Below are 24,827 nucleotides of genomic sequence, written 5' to 3' on the forward strand. Positions count from 1 at the left end.
ATCATCTCAGACTGAATACTACCACGCCTCAGCAGTTTCTGGTCCAAATGTTTTCAGAATGAAACAATGAATCAGAAAAGTTTGCAACAATTTTCAAAACTGATCTAGGGACAGACAGCTTCTGACTACTTTGGGGATGAGAGTCTTGTTTCTTTGATTTTTCAGTCCCTCCTCTGTAGCCAGCCCACTTAGACCAGTCGATGACTCCAGATTCCTTCAGAATCGATCACTTTATGACCATCAGTCCCTTTATTTCCTCCCCAACTCCTCTTACTGTGGAAGACTGCGTGTGTTTCTTCATGAGCTAAGGCTCCCATGAGCCTAAGAGTCATTACTGTTCCTTTCGTGATGGTGTTTAAGCCTACTTATGTAGCAGTTTTCCTGCCAGCTTTCCCTCCCTTCTGAAATATCCCTAGAGAAGGAAAGTGAACTTGCATGTTAAGAAACATGCATGGTCCACAGTCCTTTTTCTGAAGTCAAATCAGGCGTAAGAACCTTGCAAAAGCTAGTCTCATAATTAGCATTTAGACTAGATGTAGGCTGCACACCAAAAATACACCTCCCAATCATGCATATGTTCCCAGTGATTAGAACACACCTCGATGCTGTCAAAGATGTGCGGTCACCTTCTGCTGCCAGCTGCTGCCAGGTCTCGAGGTAACCCACAACAGCCTCCCACGGACCAGACGGTGGAAAGGGCTCAGGGGCTAGAACAGCAGACACGTAGCTGCTGGCTGAGAGGTGGGACCGGTGGCATGTGGCTGCAGCAGCACCTTGCATTTCTGCTTTGGAGTTTTCTTTGGGGATAGTAAATGTCCCCTTTCAAATTTACATATGAAAAAATTATACGTGTGTGTATTTGTGTGAACACAAATAATCTCAAAATGTATACTTATTTGTATTCACATAAAATCTCAAAATGTATACTTATTTGATAAAGTCAATAAAGGAATTCTCTATAGTTACGTGTATGTGTGTATGCATATGTGTGTATATATATACATTTTTAAGGTATATAAATGTTCTGAATTTTCTGAGTCAGTCCATATTTCAAAGAGTCAGTCACTTTCACCACAAATATACTTCTACTTGTGAGATGGAGTGACTTGATTTTTGGTTATGAAAATATGGTCCTTTAACTACGGCATCAACATTGAGAAATCCTATCAGCATGCATCACTGCGTTAGAGGAAAAGCTATCTTTTTCCATAGCCAGAAAAGTAGACACTTTATGTTTATTTCATCTCTGTTTTCTCATATATAAACTAACCAGAAAAAGTATTTATTCACTTTTTCAGAAAATGTAAGAGAAGTCGATTCCTCACTTCCCATTGTCAGCCAAATCTGCTGTCTCAGGATACTTAGGAAAATACAATTTAAACCCAGGATAATATGAAAATTAGAAAAGTCTTTTATTCCTTCTACCTTAACACTCAAAACTTGAAGCCACCTTTTCACCTACAAGGAATCGCATATTTTTCTGGTTATGACAGTCACATAACTGAAATATATCTAAATACAGTTTATAAAAGAATTCAATAAATTGTTGATAGTTGTTCACAGCTGGGGGGAAGCTGAAGTGGGCAGAAGTGATGAATGACTCACTTTTTTTTTTTCTTTATAGAGAGGGTCTCTCTCTGTTGCTCAGGCTGAAGTACAGTGGTGTGATCACAGCTCAATGCAGCCTCGAACTCTTGGGCTCAAGTGATCCTCCTACCTCAGCCTCCTGAGTAGCTGGGACTACAGACACATGCCATGGTGCTTGGCCACTTTCTTTATGTGTGTAATTTTTAAAGTATGTGCTTTTTGCCTTTTTCTCCTTCTTAGCATGCTTTTTGTAAGTTATACATGCTCACTGTAGAAAATCCAGAAAGTCACCCAGTAAAAAGCCTAAATTTTTCCACAACTCGGAAGACAACTGTGAACTTTCACTTAATCTTTATGTTATGTATGTGTGTTTTCATCTTATACCCTTTTTTCGTACTTTTCATACTGCTTTGATACTTAATGTTATGTCATCAGCATTTCCCATGTTTAGACAGTCTGTGAAACGTAACTTGTAAAGGTTATGTAACCTTCCATCACATGGAGATGCCATAATTTATGTAACCAAACTCCCACTACTGGCCATTTATAGTATTTCCTTTTCCTCTTTTCTTTTCTTTTTCCCTTCCTCCCCTTCTTTCCTCCTTCCTTCTTTCTTTTCTGCCTTTGGCTTTTAAAATAATCCTACAATAAACAATTTGTATGTAAATCTCTGTCCATGATTTCTGATTATATCCTTAGGACAGATTCCTGCAAACAGAGTTACTGGGCAAAGGGTACATTAGATAATGCTTATTCTATTCTAAGACAAAACCAGAGAGGTGTCCACTTCATCTCTTTTACACATCCGGAGACTAATGTAGCTTCTTGCTCCCGTGGAGCAGAATTCTAGTATTTCTCTCTCTGGGAAGGTCACTTTCAACTAGATGCCCAGTTTGTAGAGGGAATCGCAAAGGCACACGAGAGAGAAATCCAATCTAGTAAGTCAGGCCAGGAAGAGCCACCCTCACCATAACAGGAAGGCTGTGCGTTCCCGGAGGCATGGCCGCTGCACCCTTTGTTCTCTCGTCCTAACAATGCCCAACCCTTGCCTTGCCAGTGGCCTAGTTTCCAAAGCTGTAAGCACTTTCAAATTGCTCTTGCTTAGAAGCCTAAGTTTTCCTCACATCTGATTTCCGTAAACCTAGGCTTCTCTAAACAAGATTTCTTAGCCACTGTCAGGAAAGACTTCCCGCATCTAGACCCACTTGGGCTCCTCTCAGCAGTGACTGCCCTTCCTCGGGCCATCACAGAGGGCCCTCCTATCAGTGCAGCCTTGGTTACAGTGAAAAAACACTACAGATAGAACAGAAGGTTTAAGAGAGTAAAAGTAAAATTTAATGTAGGAACTTCAAATGGTCTTTTCTTTGCAAAGAGCTTAAAGTATGCCAGAGTACCAGGGCACTGACAACTCCTTTGTTTTCATGAACTCTTTGTGAGGCAGAGGCAGAGGCGAATTTCCTACACTCCACCCATCAATGAGGGCCAGCAGAGGGGACCTTGATCTGCTCAAGGTCACCGAGCAAGGCTATGGCAACACAGGGTCCAATTGGCTCAGAGCTTCGTTGTCAGGAAGATGCCATCGTTCTATTTGCATTCATCTTCACTGAGTGCGTGCTGGGGAGAGGGCCTTGGAGAGGGAAAGGCCAGACTGAGTGTTACCTGCTGCCGGCATCCTTACCTGTGCAAAGAGTACTACGAGGCTATCATTGTCAGGGAATTCGAGATGCTTGGAGTAAAAGTGATGGAGAGCAGCTATGTCACTCTGTATCAAATCCTTCTTCTCATTGTCTAACTTATCCAGATCTGTGGATAAATAATCCATTATTCACCCGGTAGAAAGCATGGGATTTCTAGCTACATCCTATTTTTGCTGTAAATGATATAGAGGAAAGGAAGGGGTGAAAATAAAACCCCAAAACTAACATGTTGAACCCCCAGAGAACATTCTTCCCCATCACTTGGTTTAACTGACAAACCCTAGGGAAAGAAAGCAAGCCATTTCTTCCTTCTCTCCCTCTGATGACTAGAAGTCACTCGGGACACGAGATTTCGACTGACTGTTAGCAACGAGGTCAGGGATGGGTAGCAATGACTCATAACCAGCCTCAGCCTAGTCAAGGGCCCCCCAATTGGCCCGGGAATCTGGGCCATGGTCAAACAACTGGACAACCCCTGATTTCATGGCTTTCAGTAAGAACATCAGCTATTTAGAGGACTGCAATTCAGCAAAGATCCAAAAATATTCAGCATGCCAAGAGGGCCAGCAGGAGGTAGCTCAGGGTGCAATAATTCATCTTGGGAGCTCCTACGTCCTTTAATTATTTCCTAACAATCCTGTCAACTCAGAAGAAAAAAGCTAAAAGTGCTTTTCGAAACAGTACAAAAGTCAAAATAAAAACTAGTAATTAAAGAAATCACTACTCCTCTGAGCACAAGCTAGCCCGTCCTCGCTTCAATCCTGCCTAACCCATGTGAAATCTGTGGCTGAGAGAGCTGTGCGGCTGGTCACAGAAAGACTTACGTGATTCAAACTCCTTCACAGCTAACAATTTTTCTGAAGGTGTTCTCTCTGGGTAGATTTTCTAGCAATTGGGGAAGAAATCACACAGATACAAATTTTTTAACAACAAGTGTAATAAAGTGGCACTTTCACTTTTACATCAACATACAGAAAAAGTAACAATTCTTAAGGAAGTAAAACAAGCTACTCAAGGACTCCACCACTAGGGCTCTCCACCAGCCAAATCCAAAGACTCTTCTAAAGCGCTTTTTTAAATGTCTACCGTGTACCTAACACCCTGATAATACTATGCACACAGTAGGCTCAGAAATGCCTGTTATGGGAAAGAACAGGGCCGGAAAACAACTTTTTAGGGTCCTTACTTAAAAGGACTGGGTCTACAGACAAACCATCCTATTTATTATTTCTCCTTCTAAAAAGGAACAAAATCAAACCCCCCATCCATTTTACACTTTCTTTAAGCATAGGCTAAAATGATCTCAGATTCTGTGTTTCAAAAAGAACACTTTTGGTTGTATCTGTGAGCCCAGATTCACTTTAAACGTGTTGCTGGCTTTGTTCTAGACACCCCAAGAGGAGCTAACAATAGTAAACCCGCTAGGCTTTGAGAACATGAATAAACTTGGTGTTGACAAGAGTTCAAAGGCAGAGCTCAGGAGCTGGCCCAAGGCCGTGTCTTTGTAATCTGGCTATTCAATTTGGGGATACAGGTGGTCTAGCAGGGCACGCTCACCTCCCTAGTTAACATGTTAAGCCTCCCCTTGGTAGTTTGGTAGCCTGTCTCCCCTAATCCTTTGCAAGCCACTAGAATACAAATGGTCTGTTTTTTTAATCATCAAGTCCTATAGAGATGAAAAGATGGGCAGGTAACTTTCATTTAATACACTATTAGTAGTAGTAGTAATTATAATAAAACTTGAATGAAGCTTGTATAAATTCATCTTTGCATTCAGACTACCCTCCTGGTGCCGAAATATTTCAATAGTTCTTTTTTAGAGCAGAAATCTTCCATTCACGTGATGCATTTTTATAAGATTTATAAGTCATCTTGCTTGGGAAAGCTTTTTATTCAGGAAAGTCTACCAGCCCCTTCTGAATTCTTAACAGATCACTATAAATATCATCAATAATTCAGGGGAACAAAATAATAAAACACCAGCTTGGCCACCCAATCTTCCCAAGATGCGCAGAGATCCCATCTGATGACTTACTGACTCTGATACCTCACCCAGTCATCCTATTTCCTCTGACTCATTCAGCCCAAATACTCTGCATAAATTTAAAAATAACTGTTATTAAGGATCCGAAAGTTAACCTCCTGCAGGGAAACAATTCTGATGTTTTGGTCTCACTCTACAGGAAACCCATGAATGGCTTTTGTTACTCTCGGCTGGCTGGCGAGGTAGCATTTCAGCAAGCACCTGACCCAAGCTGAACATAGCTGAAGGATGACCTCAGAGTTTTGAAATGTTCTACTTCTGTTTACACAGCCCAGGATCCTAACTTGGTCTGGGGACAGATACATGCTAATCATTTCCATCACATTTGGCTTAGATTAAAAAATAGAAAAATTTTAAGGGTGGAGGAGGACTGGGAGGTATATAAGAGAAGTGGATGAAATTTCAGCTTTTTTTTTTTTTTTTTTTTTCATTTTTAGAGACAGAGTCTCATTTACTTTGTTGCTCAGGCTGGAGTACGGTGGCACAATCACAGCTCACTGCAGCCTTGAAGTTCCGGGTTCAAGCAATTCTCCTGCCTCAGCCTCCAGAATAGCTAGGACCACAGGTGTATACCACCACACCTGGGAAATTTTTTTAATTTTTAAAATTTATTATAGAAAATGGGTCTCACGGCCGGGCGCGGTGGCTCACGCTTGTAATCCTAGCACTTTGGGAGGCCGAGGCGGGCGGATCATGAGGTCAGGAGATCGAGACCACGGTGAAACCCCGTCTCTACTAAAAATACAAAAAAAAAATTAGCCGGGCGTGGTGGCGGGCGCCTGTAGTCCCAGCTACTCGGAGAGGCTGAGGCAGGAGAATGGCGTGAACCCGGGAGGCAGAGCTTGCAGTGAGCTGAGATTGCGCCACTGCACTCCAGCCTGGGCGACAGTGCGAGACTCCGTCTCAAAAAAAAAAAAAAAAGAAAATGGGTCTCACTTTGTTGCCAAGGCTGGTCTCCAACTCCTGGATTCAAACAATCCTTCTGCCTTGGCCTCCCAAAGTGCTAAGATTACAGGTATGAGCCACTATGCCCGGCCAAAATTTCAGCTTTAAAAGATTTATAGTCCAGAGGCCCTGCCACCAACTTCTCTGACAGCACTGAGGGGCAACACCTCCACAGCCTGGACATATGCCTTCTAAGCCCCACACTGCCTATTTCACTGGATCACAAGGACAAGTTCTATGGCATTTTCCTGTCCTCTTTTTAGTTTGGGTGTCTAATTATCACGCAATCAGCAAGAACGAACCAGACCAGGGGGAGAACAGTCAGTGTGGCGGCTAAAGAAATTTCATCTTGGATGCTGATGTACCATGTTGATTTCTGGTTAACTCCTGCTCTGGGAATGCTTCTAAGATTTCTACTTTATCTAGGGCTACCTTAAATTCTTCCTTAGGTCAATACAATCTTGAGCACAAATCTTGCTCTCAGGCAGATCTGCATAGCATCCTTGCCTTTCCTTGTAACTGTTGTACACATTTCTTCCCCATGGTATATAAGCCCTGGGTCTGGTGGATAATGGTGCAGGGATCCACCATCTTGTCTTGCTGCCACCCAAGACATAGACATGGCTTCAGTTCGTAAGTCCTAGTAAATGTTTCCAATAAACTGGATTTGTCAGCTTCTTTCTTCTGTTTCTCAGCTTCCTTAGTCTTTGAGGGTAAGTTTGCATAGGCCTGCCCACCACGGAATAGTCAGAGTTGGCATCACTTCTGGAGAAAGCCATTGATGACTATCATCTGTTTCCATCAAGGGCACCTCTTTCTTTCCTTCTTCTTCACTTTTTTTTTTAACTCTCTTCCCCTCTCCCTTGCCTCTATTTCTACTTTTCCACTCTTTCTCTTCTTTGCACATGTCATAGGCAAGGCTGTTCCATCCTATTCTTTGCCTGCCTATGCACAGGCAAGAAAGGAGACAAGAAGGAGCAGAATATTACACAGGAAAGGGGAACAGAGTACACTCTTTATGTCAGAATGAAAAGAGGGGAAAATCTCAAAGCTGCTCAGACCAATCTGGTTCCCTAGGAAGCTCTAATTATTTGAGGTCAGGCTTTTCATGTCATGTATTTCCATGTAAACCTGTCATGAAAACAGCTCAGAATTTCAGAGCTGTGGCTATGCTCCTGGTCTAGGGTAAGCAACATCCTAATTGCACAGGGCACACAACTAACCAGATTATGCCTGGAGTATTTTCCCCACCCTTGTCCATATGGATATGATAGGAAATGTAGTCTAAGGATGTTTAACGAGAGATGGTTACCAAAGGTCAGTTACTCATCTTTCTGACCTTTAAAAGAAAAATAAAATAAAATGCACTTGAACATTGTCCCATTTCCTCACCTGTTTGGCCAGAATCCTTGCTGTTAGTCTTACAGTCTCCGAGGGATTCCAGTTTTCCCCAAAAACAACCATGGGAGAACATTCCAGCTTGTGCATGGGCCAATCTTCTTTCTGGGAAGATTGAAAAAAACATTATTAAAAAACAGCACATACACTGGAATAAAGTGTGAGAGGAGAGGATGCAGTGAGTCCCCCTAGTTAAGGTCAAGTAAAATATGTTTCCTTTTGGAAAACACAAGGATGCTCACAAAAGCTAGAGATAAAAACATCCTTTAAGATAGGCAGGATTGTATGACCTTCACTCAGGCCTGGTCAAGGTTGTTGGGATGAGAAGACCTACTTTGTGTTTTTTCTTCAAGCACCTCATGGCTTTCTGCAGCGCCTCATTATTCCAAACAACACATACATCTTTCCATCATCTGTGCAAGCTGTCAAATTGCAGAGGGAGCAATTTGAGTATCAGCCATTGATTTGGCTGTGTTGCCTCACAGTTCCGCTCTGGCTTTGTTCTCATGTCCGGGCAAATAATGGAGAGTTGACTTACACAGCAATGAGTCCCTTTTACAGGCGACTTTTTAAAAAGCACAAATGAGGGTTTCATGAAGGGCAACCACTGGAAAGACTTAGGAATAGTTAGGACTTCCCAAAGATGCACGGGATGAAACAGTAGTATTCCTTCTTTCCTTTTTTTTTTTTTTTTTTTTTTTTTTTGTTGAGACGGAGTCTCGCTCTGTCGCCAGGCTGCAGTGCAGTGGCATGATCTTGGCTCGCTGCAACCTCTGCCTCCCAGGTTCAAGCGATTCTCCTGCCTCAGCCTCCTGAGTAACTGGGATTACAGGCGCCCACCACCACGCCTGGCTAATTTTTGTATTTTTAGTAGAGATGGGGTTTCACCATGTTGGCCAGGATAGTCTTGATCTCTTGACCTCATGATCCGCCCGCTTCGGCCTCCCAAAGTGCAGGGATTACAGGCGTGAGCCACTGCACCTGGCCTAACAGTAGTATTCTTTCTATCATACGCCCTGAAGTTTCCCTGCCCTGGGTAGAGGGATGAAGGATATTTGCTGCTGGAAGGGTGGAGGCGCCATCACTTGAGATGGGGAAGGCACTGAGAGAAGGACACCATGGTGTTTTGGAGGCCCAGGGAAGAAAGTACTTTGAGGACTAGGGAGTAAATGATGATGCCAGCGCTGGAGATAGGCTTAGTGTGAGAGGACGGACAATGTGATTTGGAATCATGCAAGCTTGATGATTTTCATAAAAACCAGTTTTGGTGGGGTGACGGGGTAAGAAATGACTGGCAGCAGATTCAAGAAAGAATGAAAGGAGACACAGCTTAGAGTAGTGAAAAGTTGGAGGAGATTTTTTTTTTTTTAGATGGGAAATATCAGAGCACGTTGTATACTGATGGAAGAAGCCCTTACACACTGTCTCTTTCACGATGGAATTGGGTACTGTCCTGCTCTGTCCTTGGCCTTCCCTAGCTCAGAAAATGGCCATAAATGCTCAGGGCAGGGAGGCTGATGTGGGCGGATCACCTGAGGTCAGGAGTTTATGATTGGCCTGGCCAACGTGATAAAACCCCATCTCTACTAAAAATAAAAAAATGAGCCAAGTGTGGTGGCGTGTGCCTGTAGTCCCAGCTACTCGGAAGGCTGAGGCAGGAGAATCGCTTGAACCTAGGAGGCAGAGGTTGCAGTGAGCCGAGATTGCACCGCTATGCTCCAGCCTGGGCAACAGTGTGAGATTCTGTCTCAAAAATAAAAATAAATGCTCAGGCCAGAAAGCTAGAGTCATCCTTGACGCTGCTCTCTCATTCACACTCCACATTCAGTCAGTTCTGGCAAATCCTCTGTCTCTGCCTGGAATCTGATCACTTCTTAACTCCCCAACCTTTCTATCCGGCTGCAGCCCCAACATCTCTTATGACTAATGTCCTGCCACTGCCTTCTAACTAGATGCCTGCTTCTGTCCTTGCTCCCATGGACTAGGTTCCAGAAAGCAGCCTGAGGGATTCTGTTGACAAAACTCAGATCAGGCCAGTCCTCAGCTCAAAACCTAATGGCTTTTCTCATCCAGGCAAAAGGCCAAGCGCTAAAGGTGACCTAGGAGGCCACACGTGATGGGAGCGCCCCTGCACCACCCCCAGCCCACCATCTCCCACCACACTCTCGCCTGCCTCACTGCACTTAGCCACAGCAGTGTCCTGGCTGCGCCTGGAGCCATGTACCTGCCTCAAGGCCCTTTGCACTTGCTCTGTTTTGTGGCTAGCACTCTCCTCCCCTGGATATCCATGTGACTCCCTCCCTCCTCTCCAGCCACTGCTGGAATGTCACCTTCTCAAGATACCTGCCACAATCACCCTGTCAGAAACAGCACTTCCCCATCATTCACCCTTTCCTTGCTTTCTGCTGCTTCTTAGTACTTCTCACCACCTGAGCATATTACATATTTATTAGTTGCTTGGTTTAGTATCTGTCTCTCCCCAGGAAAATAAAGAAACTTTGTTTTGTTCATAGCTGTAACCCCAGAACTGACAACAGTGCCTGGCATTTACTAGGCACTCAGTATAGTTGTTGAAGGAATGAAGATGTCTCCCTACCCTCTTCCCTCCACCCTGATCCCCCAAGAAGGAAGCACATAATGTCACTTAATGATTTAATGCAGTCTATGGTACAGCCCTTTAGCTCAAGTTCTGGGCCAAGATGTTCTGCAGAGTTAAATAACGCCACGCCAAATATAACTAAGAGCAGGGAGGAAAAGAAATTACAAGATATGCACAAGGGAGAAGAGAATCTGCTTTTAGCCAAAGCCTAAAATGAGAGCGTGGTGATGAGGCGAAGAGGTGGGAACAGGTGGGTCTGGTTCCCTGCAGACTAATCAGCTCCCTCCTCAGCTGCAGAGCAAAGACGAAAAGACAGAGATGACCCTTGGGATACCTGAGGAGATATGGGGACAGATGGATCATTAACAACTATAGACAAATGCCCACTGACTCCAGTAACTCCAAGAAAACTCCAAGACATAATCTCTGTCCCTAATGGGCCTGCAAGCTGTTGTTTTCTGAACTTCAGGTGGTGCTTTGGTGTTTGGCAACTACAATGAATACCTGGGAAGTTAAATATGAACATTTATTAATATAATTATTATTTATAAAATATAATCAATTTATTAATGTAGTTGATTTAAAATTAATGTTACTGTAAATATTACGTAATGGTGACATTTATTGATATAAATGTCCTCAAAAGGAAGGGAATCAAACACAAGGAAAGCTCTGGGAGGAAAGCAGAGTGCTGTCAAGCAGGAGGGCTGCTGACCTGGGACTCAAGAAACCTGCATTTTATCCCCACTCGCAGCGAAGCAGCTGTGTGACAATGCAGGTCTCTTAATCCCTTTGCGCCTGTCTCCTTGGCTGTAAATAACATGATCCCTAAGTTACTTAGCAAGTCCAGAATTCTGAGTCTGTGAGTTTACACCTTCCAACAGTGATAATCAGATATCAAGCTTGAAGACTACCAACAAATGTGGGCCAAATAGGGATCATCAGGCATTCATCAGGCACAAAGGATCCCATCAGCGGATCCACAAGAAGCACTCAGAACAGTGCCTGGCACAGGCTGCGTTCTGAAACGTTGGTAATTGTTCATTCATTCATTCATTCATTCATTCAACAAGTGCTGCAACTGACCCTAGAGGCAGGGATGGGAGATGAAGTCTTTGACTTCAAGCAGTTTATGGCAATGTCAGAACCAAGATAAAAGTAAGAGCACTTAGAATTAGATACAGTCCCACTCATAGCAGTTAAAATCAGGTAGCTGGATAAATTCAAGAAAATGCAGAATCAGGTTAAATTTTATCAAAGGAAATTTACCATAGTAATAATGTTTCACTTTCTTTTTTGAAGGTGGATTAATGGAGGAAGGGCAGAGATATAACACGATGGCACTGCACAGCTTTAATTCTTAAAAAAGGAAGACATGATAGTATCTAGTAAAAATGTCAGGTTTTTAAGCATATTTTGATACATTCTCTTCTATCATAGAGATGGTCCACATATTTTAAAGAACCTGACAGTGGCAACGACCCTAGTTTTGCCCATAAGAAATTATAAGCAACCAGACTGGACAAAATTGAAAAAAAAATTAGGCTAACCTGATAAGTAGGAATGAATGTGATAAATTACTTTTTTTTTTGAATACTGGCAGTACTGCCGTATACAGAGTGATTTTGCAACTCTTTATGCTTTTTTAAATGTTATCAATTTTTCTAAAACTTTTCCCACTATTCTTCAAAATTCGAGTTAGTGCTCCTGCCCTGACTGCAATACTTATAAAATTTTCTGTAAACCAGGATCTCATTTTCCAAAAAAAAAATTAATAAAATACACATATAAGCACACAAGGGATTCAGGAAGATATATACCAAAGTATTCTCTCAAGGAATAAGATTATGAATACTTGTTCTGTCTTAGTCTGCACTTTCTGATTTTCCCATAATGAGGACAGACTGTGTAACTTAATCAAATCCATAAAAAAGGTGAGATATGGAATTTTTCATACTGATGGTCCTCTTTTAAAACTTCTAATTCATTTTCAACTAAGATAATAACTACTGTGCATGACTTTCACTTTCATGCATAGTCAAAACTGCTTAAAGATGCATAAAGAGTTGCAAAATTATCTCATGGTGCACCAGCATTTCCAGCACTGGAAGAAAAGAGTGATTATTATGGCATCCAGTTTTCTGCTGAGCAAATATGTTGCCTTCCTCGGTAAGGAGACTGGATTTTCATCATGAAGTCCCTTTTCTGCCTCTAGCATTTGGTGTTTCTATTCTTCTAACAACAAACACAGGCTACCTGTACACATCCACATGTTATTTCTTAAAATGTGGAACAGGGAAATAATGTCACAGGATTTCTGCTTTCCACTAGCATGATCCTTGAGAAGAAGAGTGCAAAAGCAATCAGGTGGACACCTGACCACCTTTTACAAAGATGGCCCGTGCTGCTGAGCTACCATTACTAGGACATACGCTTTGCGTTTTCCCAATATAAGTGATGAGACATACTCAGTCATTCACACACATTTCTTCCTACTGGTGATGTTAAAGAGTTAGAAAAAAAGAGTGGCCCAAATTTAAGATGCTTCCTATGGCTAACAGGAGTGAACTGAACCAGGATTGAACCTATGACTCTGGCCCCATTACACTAATCACCCATAACAACGGCATTTATTAGACATGTTCTATACTTCAGTTATTTTCTAGTCAATGATAAGGGCCTACTGTTTTCTCACATGCTCCTCATACACACTTTAAAAAATCCCTTCCTACTTTCAAAGCTTACTCATAACCCCCTCAGCTGCAAAACACAAAGGTTTTTTTCTTCATATTCATTACAGTTAAGAAATATACCCTAGAAAGTCCTACTGCACAATGATTATTCTATATAACAACTTTCTAAAACTCTTCTCTTGAAAATATCCTGGTACAATTTATGGGTGAGTGGGTGAATGAGTAATATACTTTGCTTCCCAGGCGTATTTAGAAAAATAAATACAGTTCATTAAAACACACAGGTTACAAAATAATGCACCCAACTAAAAAGGAATTTCTGTTTCTTTTGTATTTCCTCCCATTACCCTTTCATGCATTAGCAATTAAAATCTTTCCTCTGGCACCATCACACTGAGTCAAGTGAACTAAGAGGAAAGTAACAGGACAAGACAGAGCCAAACTGTATCAAATAAAGCAAAATCCGAAAGCACTGTAGACAGAAGAGGGCTTGGGGAGAACATACACCATGGCTAGGATCCCCTAAGAAGCCTTACTCCATGTAAAGAGGAAACCCCCAGAAAGCAATGTGAGCCTTCAGCACTCTTGGAGAGGTGTCTGGCCAAGGCAACAATGGACACAGCTCTCCCCTTTCACATTCACTGAAGGCCACTTCTCTTTCTCTGACATTCCCACAGCACCTCCTTTCCTAGAGGGCCCTCACTTCTCCCAAGCACACTACTGTAAAGGGGTGAAAGCCCTCCCCAAGTAGTGTGTAAAGTCTCATCTCTGTTCTGCCACTGTTTGACCTTGGGTGATCTTGGGTCACCCAACCACTTGGGACTACGCTTTCTTATCGACTGACACGTTGAACTCGATAACCTCCAACCCAACTCCACCATCTGCTGTGTGGCACTGACCACCTGATGACTCCAGGGGGGTAGGGCCTACCTTTGAGGAAGGACCAGTTAATTACTAGCAGCCGAGGGCCATGCTTTCTTAGGTGGAGAATCACTCAATTACCTTCCTCATCGCTGCTCTTGTTTTGTGCCACGTTTTATCCTTTAAGCAGAGCCTCTACTTTGATCCCATGCAAGCACTCCCTTAAGCCGAACCCTGAACACATTTTTATCTGGAGCAAATGCCCCAGATTCCTCCCTAATGATTTCCTTTACGAAGCCCTTGCACTACCCTTTATTTCTAGGCACTTACTTTTATTAAACCTTTATGCCTGCTCTATCTCTTTATAATATACTGCCCACACTTATTTAGTTCTTCAGTACTAAAGGATGAAAAACCTTAATGGTCATTAGCCTCTTCCTTCAGCAGTGGGAGACAGATGAAACACGAATGAAACTTACAGGTCAGATCCAGCCTGCCACCTCTAGAAACAAGAGGCTTCAGGAGGTGCGGTACCACTCACCTCCTAGGAGGGTACTTTGGTCACCAGACACTTAACAGAAGCACAGGAAAGCAGAATTGCAGAAGTAATCCCCAGTGCTCAGGGTGCCCCTGCCTGGGAACTCAGTGAACAGCAGGGGAAACTCCATCATGAGGCTGGACACAGAAGGCTCTCTTGGCCTGCGGCCTTGCAACAGTAGAATCCTGTAACTGTTTCCTCCATCCCGGGGTTCCTTGCTCCCCAAGCAATTGTCTCATTATGAAGCGACCACCTGCACAGTTTTGTCTTCAAGGGCAGGAAATCTAGACTGTTCAACTTCTTGTTGTAGAGTAATAAACTGGCATTGTGGCGCATACAGGTTGGGATATTGGTTAATGTGAGCCTCCCCCAGGGGAGGACACCCCTCATTGCATGCTTACAAATAAGGTCTCTGGGTCTGCAAATCTGGGATTCTAGGTCCTGGGGGCAGGGAAACCATAAAGGGCATCTCAAATCCCAACGTGGGCCATGACGATTCGTCGAAATACTGCCACCTCATGAGGCCTAACAGAAGATAGTTTAGCAGCGTGCTCAGGAGACTCAGACTCGGAGCTAACTCCACATGCCACACACTCTGATGGTACTCATTAATACACTGTTCACAGCTACTTAAAGGAGTTAAGACTCATTTTGTAATAAGCCTTATTCACACAATGTACACCATCAGCACCCTCAAGTTCTTAGAATCCAGTCATTCTCTCAGGCTGAAAAACCAAGCCCCTTAAATCAAAACTATGCTGTTTACTTCTTTGCATAAAGCTAAGCTTTAGTCTAGCCTGAATTACACAAATTCGATCTTCCTGTGGACTGTAATATGTTTACACTAACTCCTCACACCTGTATATAGGGTTACAGCTTATATAAAACTTTAATATCTATTACATCACGTGGTCCCTAGCTCATCAAGGTGGGCACCATTGTGCTCAGTTCAGATTTAAAGAAACTGAGCCTCAGGGATGTTTTGTAACTTGCCGATTTCTTTCTTTCTTTTGAGACAGAATTTCGCTCTTGTTGCCCAGGCTGGAGTGCAAAGGTGCAATCTCGGCTCACTGCAACCTCCGCCTCCCGGGTTCAAGCGATTCTCTGGCTTCAGCCTCTAGAGTAGCTGGGATTACAGGCACCTGCCACCACGCCTGGCCAATTTTTTTCTATTTTTAGTAGAGACGGGGTTTTACCATGTTAGTCAGGCTGGTCTCAAACTCCTGACCTCAGGTGATCCGTCCGCCTTGGCCTCCCAAAGTACTGGGATTACAGGCGTGAGCCACCGTGCCCGGCCATAACTTGCCAATTTCATAGAGATAGTAAGTAGCAGAGCCAGGACCTGCTCCTGGGACCATGGCCTCCTGCTACTCCATGCTGTATGATCTGAACTACATGTGACTCCCTATGCTTGCTTTGCTACAGAATGGAATGAGTTAATTTTTCTAGAAGTGTTTAACTTACATATAGAAACAGCTAACTCATCTGGCAGGCCTAGAATCAAACCGTCTATGTCGCAGGGCCTGCTGATCTCTACAATGCCATTGCACTACTCTATCTACAATTGGTAAGAGCAAAGTATGATCTTTCCTCTTCAAAAGAAGGCACCCTCCCCGAAAACTCAACTACGAGCTCCATTTATATTCTCACTGCCACACAGGCTGACAGCCTCCGGGAGCCTGCTGTGGGAAACACAGGGAAGGGGACGGTGCATATGGTCTTCAGAGCCAAGGCAGAGTCTGAGCTTCCCAAGCCAAGGTCTCAGACTGTGCTTCATTCTGGGGAGGGACTGCTGTCCCTGGGGCGCTACAGTCAGATGAGACACCAGGGCTTAGCAATCTCTCCCACTGCTAAATAATGCTCTTTGAGGCCTTTCAGAGGCCGACAGTGTAGGGAGGTGAGAAAGAAAAAAAAATGAAATAGTGGGTAATCCAAAGTAGACCGGGGATGGGGCTGGAGGGTGGGGAGGGGGGAAGGACAACACCAGGTATGGAACAACGAAAAGAGATGCAGATACGGAGAAAATCTTCCCTGTCCTGTAGAGCCACCCTTTAACAGCATCACCATGTCCCAAGGTGTATTAATAGGTTCCCTTTAAAAATAAATGCCAGGGGGAGTACAGAGAGATCGAACAAGAAGGCTTAGAAATTCACAATGCCACACTAGTATATTAAACACTATAACAGGTTCTGAAGTAAAGAGACTACGTTCCCCTAAATTGTTTGAACATGAAATGCATTTTCTGTGGGATGCCTACAAACATTCTGTGGAACAAGTGTTTACTGTAACAGTTTGGGAAATACCACTCTTAGGCCCTCAAGAGTCTACCAAGAATTCCTCCAACATCCTCCTTATTAACCTTCCCATCCCTACATTTCAGGATTCATTTGAGACTCATCCATGCTGAACCCCTCAGCCCTGGCTGCTCCTGAGGCACTGCCCCAATTATGAGTTCAGAATAGCCCCTCTCTGGCTATACAGAGGCTGGACTAGGGGCTCATCTGAGTCTCACTGCAAGCAGGTTGGGTTCAAACAGCCCAAGGGTAAGATGTAGCCTGCTATGGAGGGATTTATAAAAATGCAACAATAAAAACTTTAAAAACTTAAAGATGGCATTTTAACATTGTTTATTTGTCATCTCTGCATTTTCCGTCTGTGGCTGCAGTCCTTGGGGCAGACTTGCTAGCACAGCTGCCTGTATCTAACATGGTCTTCTCCTGCACCTCAATTTTGGTGCTGCATGTGACCTCGAACTGTTACTGCCTATCACTGGCTGCCTGTGAGGTCGGGGTCAGCACACATCCAAGGATATCCAGCCACATCCTATGCTTTCCAGCTCTGGCTACAGGAGGGCGCTGAGGAATGCCATGACAAGGAAGAGGAGGACTTCAGAGGAAATTAGGCCCTCCCTGCCGATGGCCCAGCACCTACCTGACACTCCACATTGCAGTAAAATGCCTGCTTGCATCTTCCACATTTGGACAATCCTTCTTTCCTTAAAAACAGAAAGGGCACTGTAGTGGTGAGAGGCACAGAAACGTGAAGCTGTACATTTTATCATGCAATAACAAAAGCCACCTGGTTGGAAAGCAGAGCCAAGGTTCACCTTACCTTACTCTCCCACCGAGAAGGCGCACGTTCCTTAACGAGAGTTTGACCAGATTCAGCCCTTGAGGAGTGAGTGAGTCAAACAGCGCACGCACTCACATTTACCAAACCCACCAGTATGAAGAGCGCTGTCCAAAGAGATGAGGGACAACGGCTCTGACTGACTGGTGACCTGGCCAAAGACACCAACGCTATGAACATCATCTGCACAGAACTACTGTACAGGTCAGTAGTTCACGGCAAGTCAAGGTTCTTATGCCCCGATTTTCTCATCTGCTAAAGAGGCACAGAAATAAACAAAACCATGTTGAAGGTTTGACCCCATGAAGATGGAGTGTTGGGGTACACCTACTGTGGTGAAAATCCCATGTGAGCAACAACTCTCATTATTTAGAAATTGCAAGCAATGCAAAGATGGAATTTAGTATGCTAGGACTATTCGAATGTTGTCCAGAAAGCTAAGTTTAAAAGTGCAACCTAGCAACTGGAGATAGATTCTTTTTATTTATTTTTTTTGGGACAGGGTCTCACTCTGTCACCCAGGCTGGAGTGCAGTGGCATGATTCTGGCTCACTATAGCCTTGACTTCTCAGGCATAGGCCGTTCTCCCACATCAGCTCCCAAGTAACTGGGACTACAGGGCATGTGCCACCATGCCTAGCTAATTTTTGTATTTTTTGTAGAGATGGGGTTTCACCATGTTGCCCAGGCGGATCCCCAACTCCTGGGCTCAAGCCATCCACCTGCCTCAGCCTCCCAAAGTGCTGGTATTATAGGCATGAGCCGCCGTGCCCCCACCAAGAGATAAGATTCTTGAATACGGTATTATGGGATCTGATTGCTATACATACCCATTTTGTCAGTGTACTATTTAGCTATTCTTCTGCCTCTTCATAATGGGGTCAATTCAACTTATTCATTGTTATATTATTTTCCTGCTTCCCAGAAAGGACAGGGACATTGTTGCTTCCCAACTGTTAGGTGCTCGCGTGTGTATTGTGTGAGATGAACCAAAGCTTTTTCAAAAGCTGAAAAGCCACTGAATTAAGCCACATACTACAAAACTCTTCACTTTTTTTCCGAAGTAGGGAACAATTACATTGTCTAAGTCAGAGCGCAATCGGTAAAACCTGCTGTCAAACTCTTGCCCACCCCGGTGAAGCCAGCTTCTGGACTTGCGGAGATACCGACACCACGAAGCGGCTACGCCGCCGCAGAGCCACCCTGTGCCACCTCGTCCCCCCTCCTCTGCAGCCCGGCAGAGCTGATGGGGGCGGGGGCGTGCGCGGTGGGGGCTGACATCTTATAATACGGATATACATATTGTCACGCTGCAGAATCCTCCGCTGCTTCTCGTCAGCAAGTGGTAGTCACCACACTCCTCCTACAGAATCAAGGAAGTCTTCCAAAAATTCTACTGTTGGAACTAAACAGACTGCCTTGCAGCTTTCATGACAGCACTTGGATTCCAAGAAGCAGACTGAAGAATGTGGGAGAAAAACGCGTCTCGGGGTTGAGGCATAAATAAATATTCCAAGTTTGCACACCTCAATAGTTCAAAAAGGAACCCGCTAATTTAGATGATGTATTCTCTGGCCTAAAATACTCCCCCTACCCCCCAGGGTATATCTGAAGGGACTGAACTCTGACTTTGCATTTTGGAATATAGAAGAAACAAGATGCACAGACCCTTGCTCTCTCGGGAAATGCACTAAAAAATCACAGTGAAGTGACTCGTCAGCAAGCGCTGGGTGACGTGCACTGTGCAGAAATGCCCAGGGGAGGAAAAGCAAAGACAGCAGAGCCAGGGAGGAAGCTTGCAAACTTCTTTCCACAGAGAGGTGTGTCAGGAAATAGATAACGGTGGGAGATGCTACCCTTTAAAAATGTCTATCCTAAAAGTCATCTTTAATGTTTGTTTTTATAGGGGGCAGGTTAGAGACCTCTGAGAGTTTGGTTGAAGCTTTTAACTTACTCTAATAACCCACCTTCTCCCCCAACCCTAATGAAACAAAAGAAGTCTGTAAAATTTGAAGGGCTTTGCTGAGCTGTTAAATGCTGAACAACAACAAAAAAATTAAAGGCTCAGGGGCCACCTAAAAGCCCATATGTAGGACTAGCAAAGAGCCTCTGACACCAGCGTTAAGACCCCCTGATATAAGAGATTAGAAAATTATCATGGTTAAAAAGATATTTATTAGCCCCACAACATACAAAAAAAGCAAGGATTAATACAGGTTTTATTGCACAGAAACCAGTAGTAAAGTTAATCTGAAACCAATACTTGTTTGCAGCCTCCACGTAACATCCCAAAGAGAAAGTAGGCAACCAGGCTCTAGGGAACTAAGAAAGAACTCTAGTGAGATTTCATCAAAATAATACCTCTCCCAAAGGCTGGCCTTCATTCGAACCAGCTCGTCACCAAGTCCGCAGCCACAAATAATAAAGAGCAGGAAGTAAAGGCTAACTTTTCAGTATTGGCAATATGATATGTCATTTCTACTATCTATCTCAGTGATTCTCAAGAAGGTCTGCAGACTGCTGGGGTCCTGGAGACCCTTTCAGGGAGTTGGTGAGAGACAGAATTCAGATTATTTGCTTTTTTTCTCACTGTTTTAACATTTGCAATGCAGAAGGTGTAAGGCGTAAGGCGTAAAGGTTCCCGAAGGGTAGTAAACCTTCAGATGCCTGAGCGTAAATCAAAGCCCAGGAAACACTGTATTCTTTTTTTTTTTTTTTGAGACGGAGTCTTGCTCTGTTGCCCAGGCTTGAGTGCAATGGCACGATCTTGGCTCACTGCAGCCTCCACCTCCTGGGTTTAGGCAATTCTCCTCCCTCAGCCTCCTGAGTAGCTGGGATGACAGGCATGCGTGATGATGCCCAGCTAATTTTTGTATTAGTAGAGACAGGGTTTCACCATGTTGGCCAGCATGGTCTCGAACTCCTGACCTCAGGTGATCCGCCCACCTCAGCCTTCCAAATCTCTGGGATTACAGGCGTGAGACACCGCGCCTTGCTGGAAACACTGTATTCTTTACTGCCACACTGGCAGTAAGATGGGGAAAGCCAGTCTCACGAATGTCCCTGATGACGCAGTAATGAATATTAACTTTACTAAATCTCGATTCTTTAGTATCTATGTCTTTGGCATTGTACAGTGAAGTGGGAAGAATGCAAAAAGTATTTCTGCTTCATATTGAAGTCCAGTGGGTATCTCATGGAAGAGCACTGGTGTGATCACTGGCGTTGTAAACTGAACTAGCCACTTTCTTCTTGGAAAAATTCCTGGCTTTTTTCTTTTTAACTTGAAAGAAAAGTTTTAGATAAACTGTGGTTATTCAGACTTGAGCATCTGGCATATATATTACTGAAATGAAAGAAGTGAGCCTGTCACTTCCAGGAAAACAACACTTGTTGCCAATGATAAAATTTGAGTTTTCAAGTAAAAATTAACATTTTGGAAAACACAGATCTGCCATCCTGAGCTTGACAGCTTCTCAATACTGAAGACTTATCTGATGAGACTAGTGGTAATATTAAGAATTATGATTTTTTGATATGGTTTGATAAAATGAGTCAATTTTCAGGAGATCTGTACAATCTAGGTAACTAATATTTTCCAAATGGCCAATGACACTGTTTTAAAAGTTATGCATGGCAAAAAAGTCATTCCAAGTGTAAGGTAAACCAATGGATTTTATGTCACTGAGTATGTAAAGTTCACAATATGGCTTCTGATTGCACATCACAACTTTTAAGACGACATCAATTATCAAAGTTTAGTGATTAATCAAATAAGAACATCCACATTTAACTGAGAAGGGTATCGAAATACCCTTCTCTTACCAATTACATAGCTATGTGAAGCTTTATTTTTGCTACATAATCCAACTAAAACATAACATGACAGACTGAATTCAGAAGCATATTTGAGAATCCAGTTGTCTTCTATAAATCCAGACATTAAAGAGACTTACAAAAATTTAAAACAAAATCACTATTCTCAGTAATTCTTTTATTTTGGAAGATATTTCTCACGGAAAAATGTTAGCATAATAGTTGTCATTTTAAAATGAATAAACCTTCATAATTTTGTTTAACTTGACATATGATACATGATTGCTATAACTCATATAAACAAAAGCTCTCTGTGGTTCTTAATAATTTTTAAGAGTACAGAGGGACCCTGAAACCAGAAAGTTTGAAAACTGCTGATCTATTTTAGTAATCTCATCAGGTCTAAGAAGAAGCTATTATTATTCCTATTTTTCAAATGAAGATAATGAAGATCTTAGACATGAAACAACTAAACTAACATGGTCATTCTGCAAGTAGGTGGCAGAATTGGAATTCACACATTTTGTTTCCATCATGCCGGAGCATCCTTCCTTGAGTGCTGTGACAATGGTTCAGGAGGGTAGACTCCACGTGGCAAAAATAGTCTTTCCACATGAGTGGATAAGCTAATAGTAACAACAAAGCATAGGAGAGGCATGCTTTACTCTGGTCTGCATAATGCCACAGCTCCAGTGGTTTCTCATTAATGTCACTTTGCTTTAAAGATGCAATGGGGAGGGGATCCAGGATCATTTTTCAAAATGAGATATGGGGAGGGAACATCCGCACAAAAGAGCATCTCTCAACCCATTGTGCTCCAGGAACCCATTCCACTTGAAACAGTTTGTAAGAAAACAAGGATTCATGTATTTATTGTGTACATAGAAGGTCCCTCCTCTCATTCAGTATCATGAGCCTACGTGTTTCTCCAACAGATCCTGGGAGAGTCCAAGCTGGATCATGTCTTCTAGGAACCTGGTGAGAGAACACTGCACTCCTCACTAAAAACTGAAAAGCTTTGCCTGGCTCTAGGGAAGATTTTACTACATGTATGCTCAGTGAACCAAATACCTGGTTATATGTAAATTTTCCTTTTCTAAAATAATAATTTCAACTTTTATTTTAGATTCAGGTTTGCTGCACAGGGATTTTGCATGATGCTGAGGTTTGGAATATAAATGATCCCATCACCCAGGTAGTGAGCATAGTGCCCAATACACAGTTTTTCAGCCCTTGCTCCTCGCCCTCTCTCCTTCCTAGTAATCCCAGGGTCTAATGTTGCCATCTTTACATCCATGAACACCCAATGTTTAGCTCCCACTTCAAAGTGAGAACATGGCTGGGTGTGGTGGCTCACGCCTGTAATCCCAGCACTTTGGGAGGCCGAGGCGGGCAGATCACGAAGTCAGGAGATCAAGACCATCCTGGCTAACACGGTGAAACCCTGTCTCTACTAAAACCACAAAAAATTAGCTGGGCGTGGTGGCGGGCGCCTGTAGTCCCAGCTCCTTGGGAGGCTGAGGCAGGAGAATTACTTGAACTCAGGAGGCGGAGGTTGCAGTGAGCCGGGACAGCACCACTGCACTCCAGCCTGGGCAACAGAAACTCTGTCTCAACAACAACAACAAAGAAGTGAGAACATGGGTATTTGGTTTTCTGTTTCTGCATTTGCTTAGGATAAGGGCCTCCAGCTGCAACTATGTTGCTGCAAAAGACATAATTTCATTCTTTTTTATGACTGCATAGTATTCTATGATATATATATATCGTGTTTTCTTTATCCAGTTCACTGTTGATGGGCACGTGGGTTGATTCTGTGTCTTTGCTAGTGTGAACAGTGTTGCAATGAACATTTGAGTGCATGTGTCTTTCCAGTAGAACGATTTATTTTCCTTTGGGTATATACCCAGTAAAGGGATTGCTGGGTCGAATGGTAGTTCTGTTTTAAGTCCTTTGAGAAATCTCCAAACTGCTTTCTACAGTGGCTGAACTAATTTACATTCTCACCAACAGTGTATAAGCATTCCTTTTTCTCCACAGCCTCACCAGCATCTGTTATTTTTTAATTTTTCTGGAGACAGGGTCTCAAGCTGTTGCCCAGGCTGGAGTGCAGTGGCATGATCATGGCTTGTAATTATGGCTGCAGCCTCAAACTCTTGTGCTCAAGCAATCCTCTCACCTCAGCCTCCCAAGCAGCTGGGACTACAGGGACACACTACCATGTCCGGCTAATTTGTTGTCTATTTTGTAGAGATGGGGGTCTCGCTATGTTGCCCAGGCTGGTCTCAAACTCCTAGTCTCAAGTGATCCTCCTGCCTCAGCCTCCCAAAGTGCTGCGATTACAGGTGTGAGCCAGTATGCACAGCCACATCTGTTATTTTTTGACTGTTTAATAACAGCCATTTTAACTGATGTGAGATGGTTTCTCATTGTGGTTTTGATGTGGATTTTTCTGATGATTAGTGATTCTGAAGAACATTTTTTCATGTTTATTGGCCACTTGTATGCCTTCTTTGCCACTTTTTAACGGGGTTACTTGTTTTTTGCTTGTTGAATTAACTTCTTCACAGGTTCTGGATATTAGACCTTTGTCAGATGCACAGTTTGTGAATATTTTCTTCTACTCTGTAGGGTGTCTGTTTACTCTGTTGATAATTTATTTTGCTGTGCAGAAGCTCTTTAGCTGAATTAGGTCCCACTTTCAATTATTGTTTCAACTGCTTTTGAGGACTTAGTCATAGTCCTTTGCCAAAGCCAATGTCCAGAATGGTATTTCCTAGGTGTTCTAGGATTTTTATAGTTTGAGGTCTTACATTTAAATATTTAATCCATCTTGAGTTAATTTTTGTATATGGTAAAATGTAGGGGTCCAGTTTCATTCTTCTGCATATGGCTAGCCAGTCATCCCAGCACCATTTATTGAATAGGGAGTCCTTTCCCCATTGCTTATTTCTGTTGACTTTGTCAAAGATCAGATGACTGTAGGTGTGCAGCTTTGTTTCTGGGTTCTCTATTCTGTTCTGCTGATCTATGTCTCTGTTTTGTACCCATACCATGCTGCTTTGGTTACCATAGCCTTACAGTATTATTTGAAGTTGGGTAATGTGATGCCTCTGGCTTTGTTCTTTTTGCTTAGGATAGCTTTGGCTGTTTGGGCTCTCTCTGGGTTCCACATGAATTTTAGAAAAGTTTTTTCTTATTCTGTGAAAAATGACTTTGGTAGTTTGGTAGTTATAGTGTTGAAATCTGTAGATTGCTTTGGGCAGTATGGACATTTTAACAATATTGGTTCTTCCACTCCATGAGAATGGAGTGTTCTTCCATTTGTTTGTGTCATCTCTAATTTCTTTCAGCAGTGTGAATTTTCTTAACATAAGTCTTCTTGGGCCAGCTTGCCTTCAGAGCAGAGAAGAAAAGCTAACAGTTTTTGATAGCTACTGTTACTGATAGTGAATAACATAAAAATCGCCTTTGATCTATTTTGGTTTAAGCAATTCTAGATGAGGTGGTGGGGTGGGGG

General features: G+C 43.0%; 1 protein-coding gene across 2 annotated transcripts in view; it reads right to left on the reverse strand.

The window, feature by feature from the left end:
• Window positions 1-24,827, reverse strand: part of SMYD2 (SET and MYND domain containing 2) — a 56,793-nt gene that overhangs the window by 15,268 nt on the left and 16,698 nt on the right. The window contains exons 2-5 of one of the 2 annotated variants that reach the window (XM_012506609.2): window positions 17,294-17,357; window positions 7,666-7,776; window positions 4,109-4,169; window positions 3,266-3,390 (exon numbers count right to left, since the gene is read on the reverse strand). In XM_012506609.2, coding sequence (XP_012362063.2) covers window positions 3,266-3,390; window positions 4,109-4,169; window positions 7,666-7,776; window positions 17,294-17,357 — 361 coding nt within the window. The remainder of the gene's footprint in view (window positions 1-3,265; window positions 3,391-4,108; window positions 4,170-7,665; window positions 7,777-17,293; window positions 17,358-24,827) is intronic. The other variant, XM_030812881.1, reaches the window with a different exon arrangement.

Source organism: Nomascus leucogenys, chromosome 5, assembly GCF_006542625.1.
Source record: "Nomascus leucogenys isolate Asia chromosome 5, Asia_NLE_v1, whole genome shotgun sequence".
In the NCBI taxonomy this organism is placed as follows: domain Eukaryota; kingdom Metazoa; phylum Chordata; class Mammalia; order Primates; family Hylobatidae; genus Nomascus; species Nomascus leucogenys.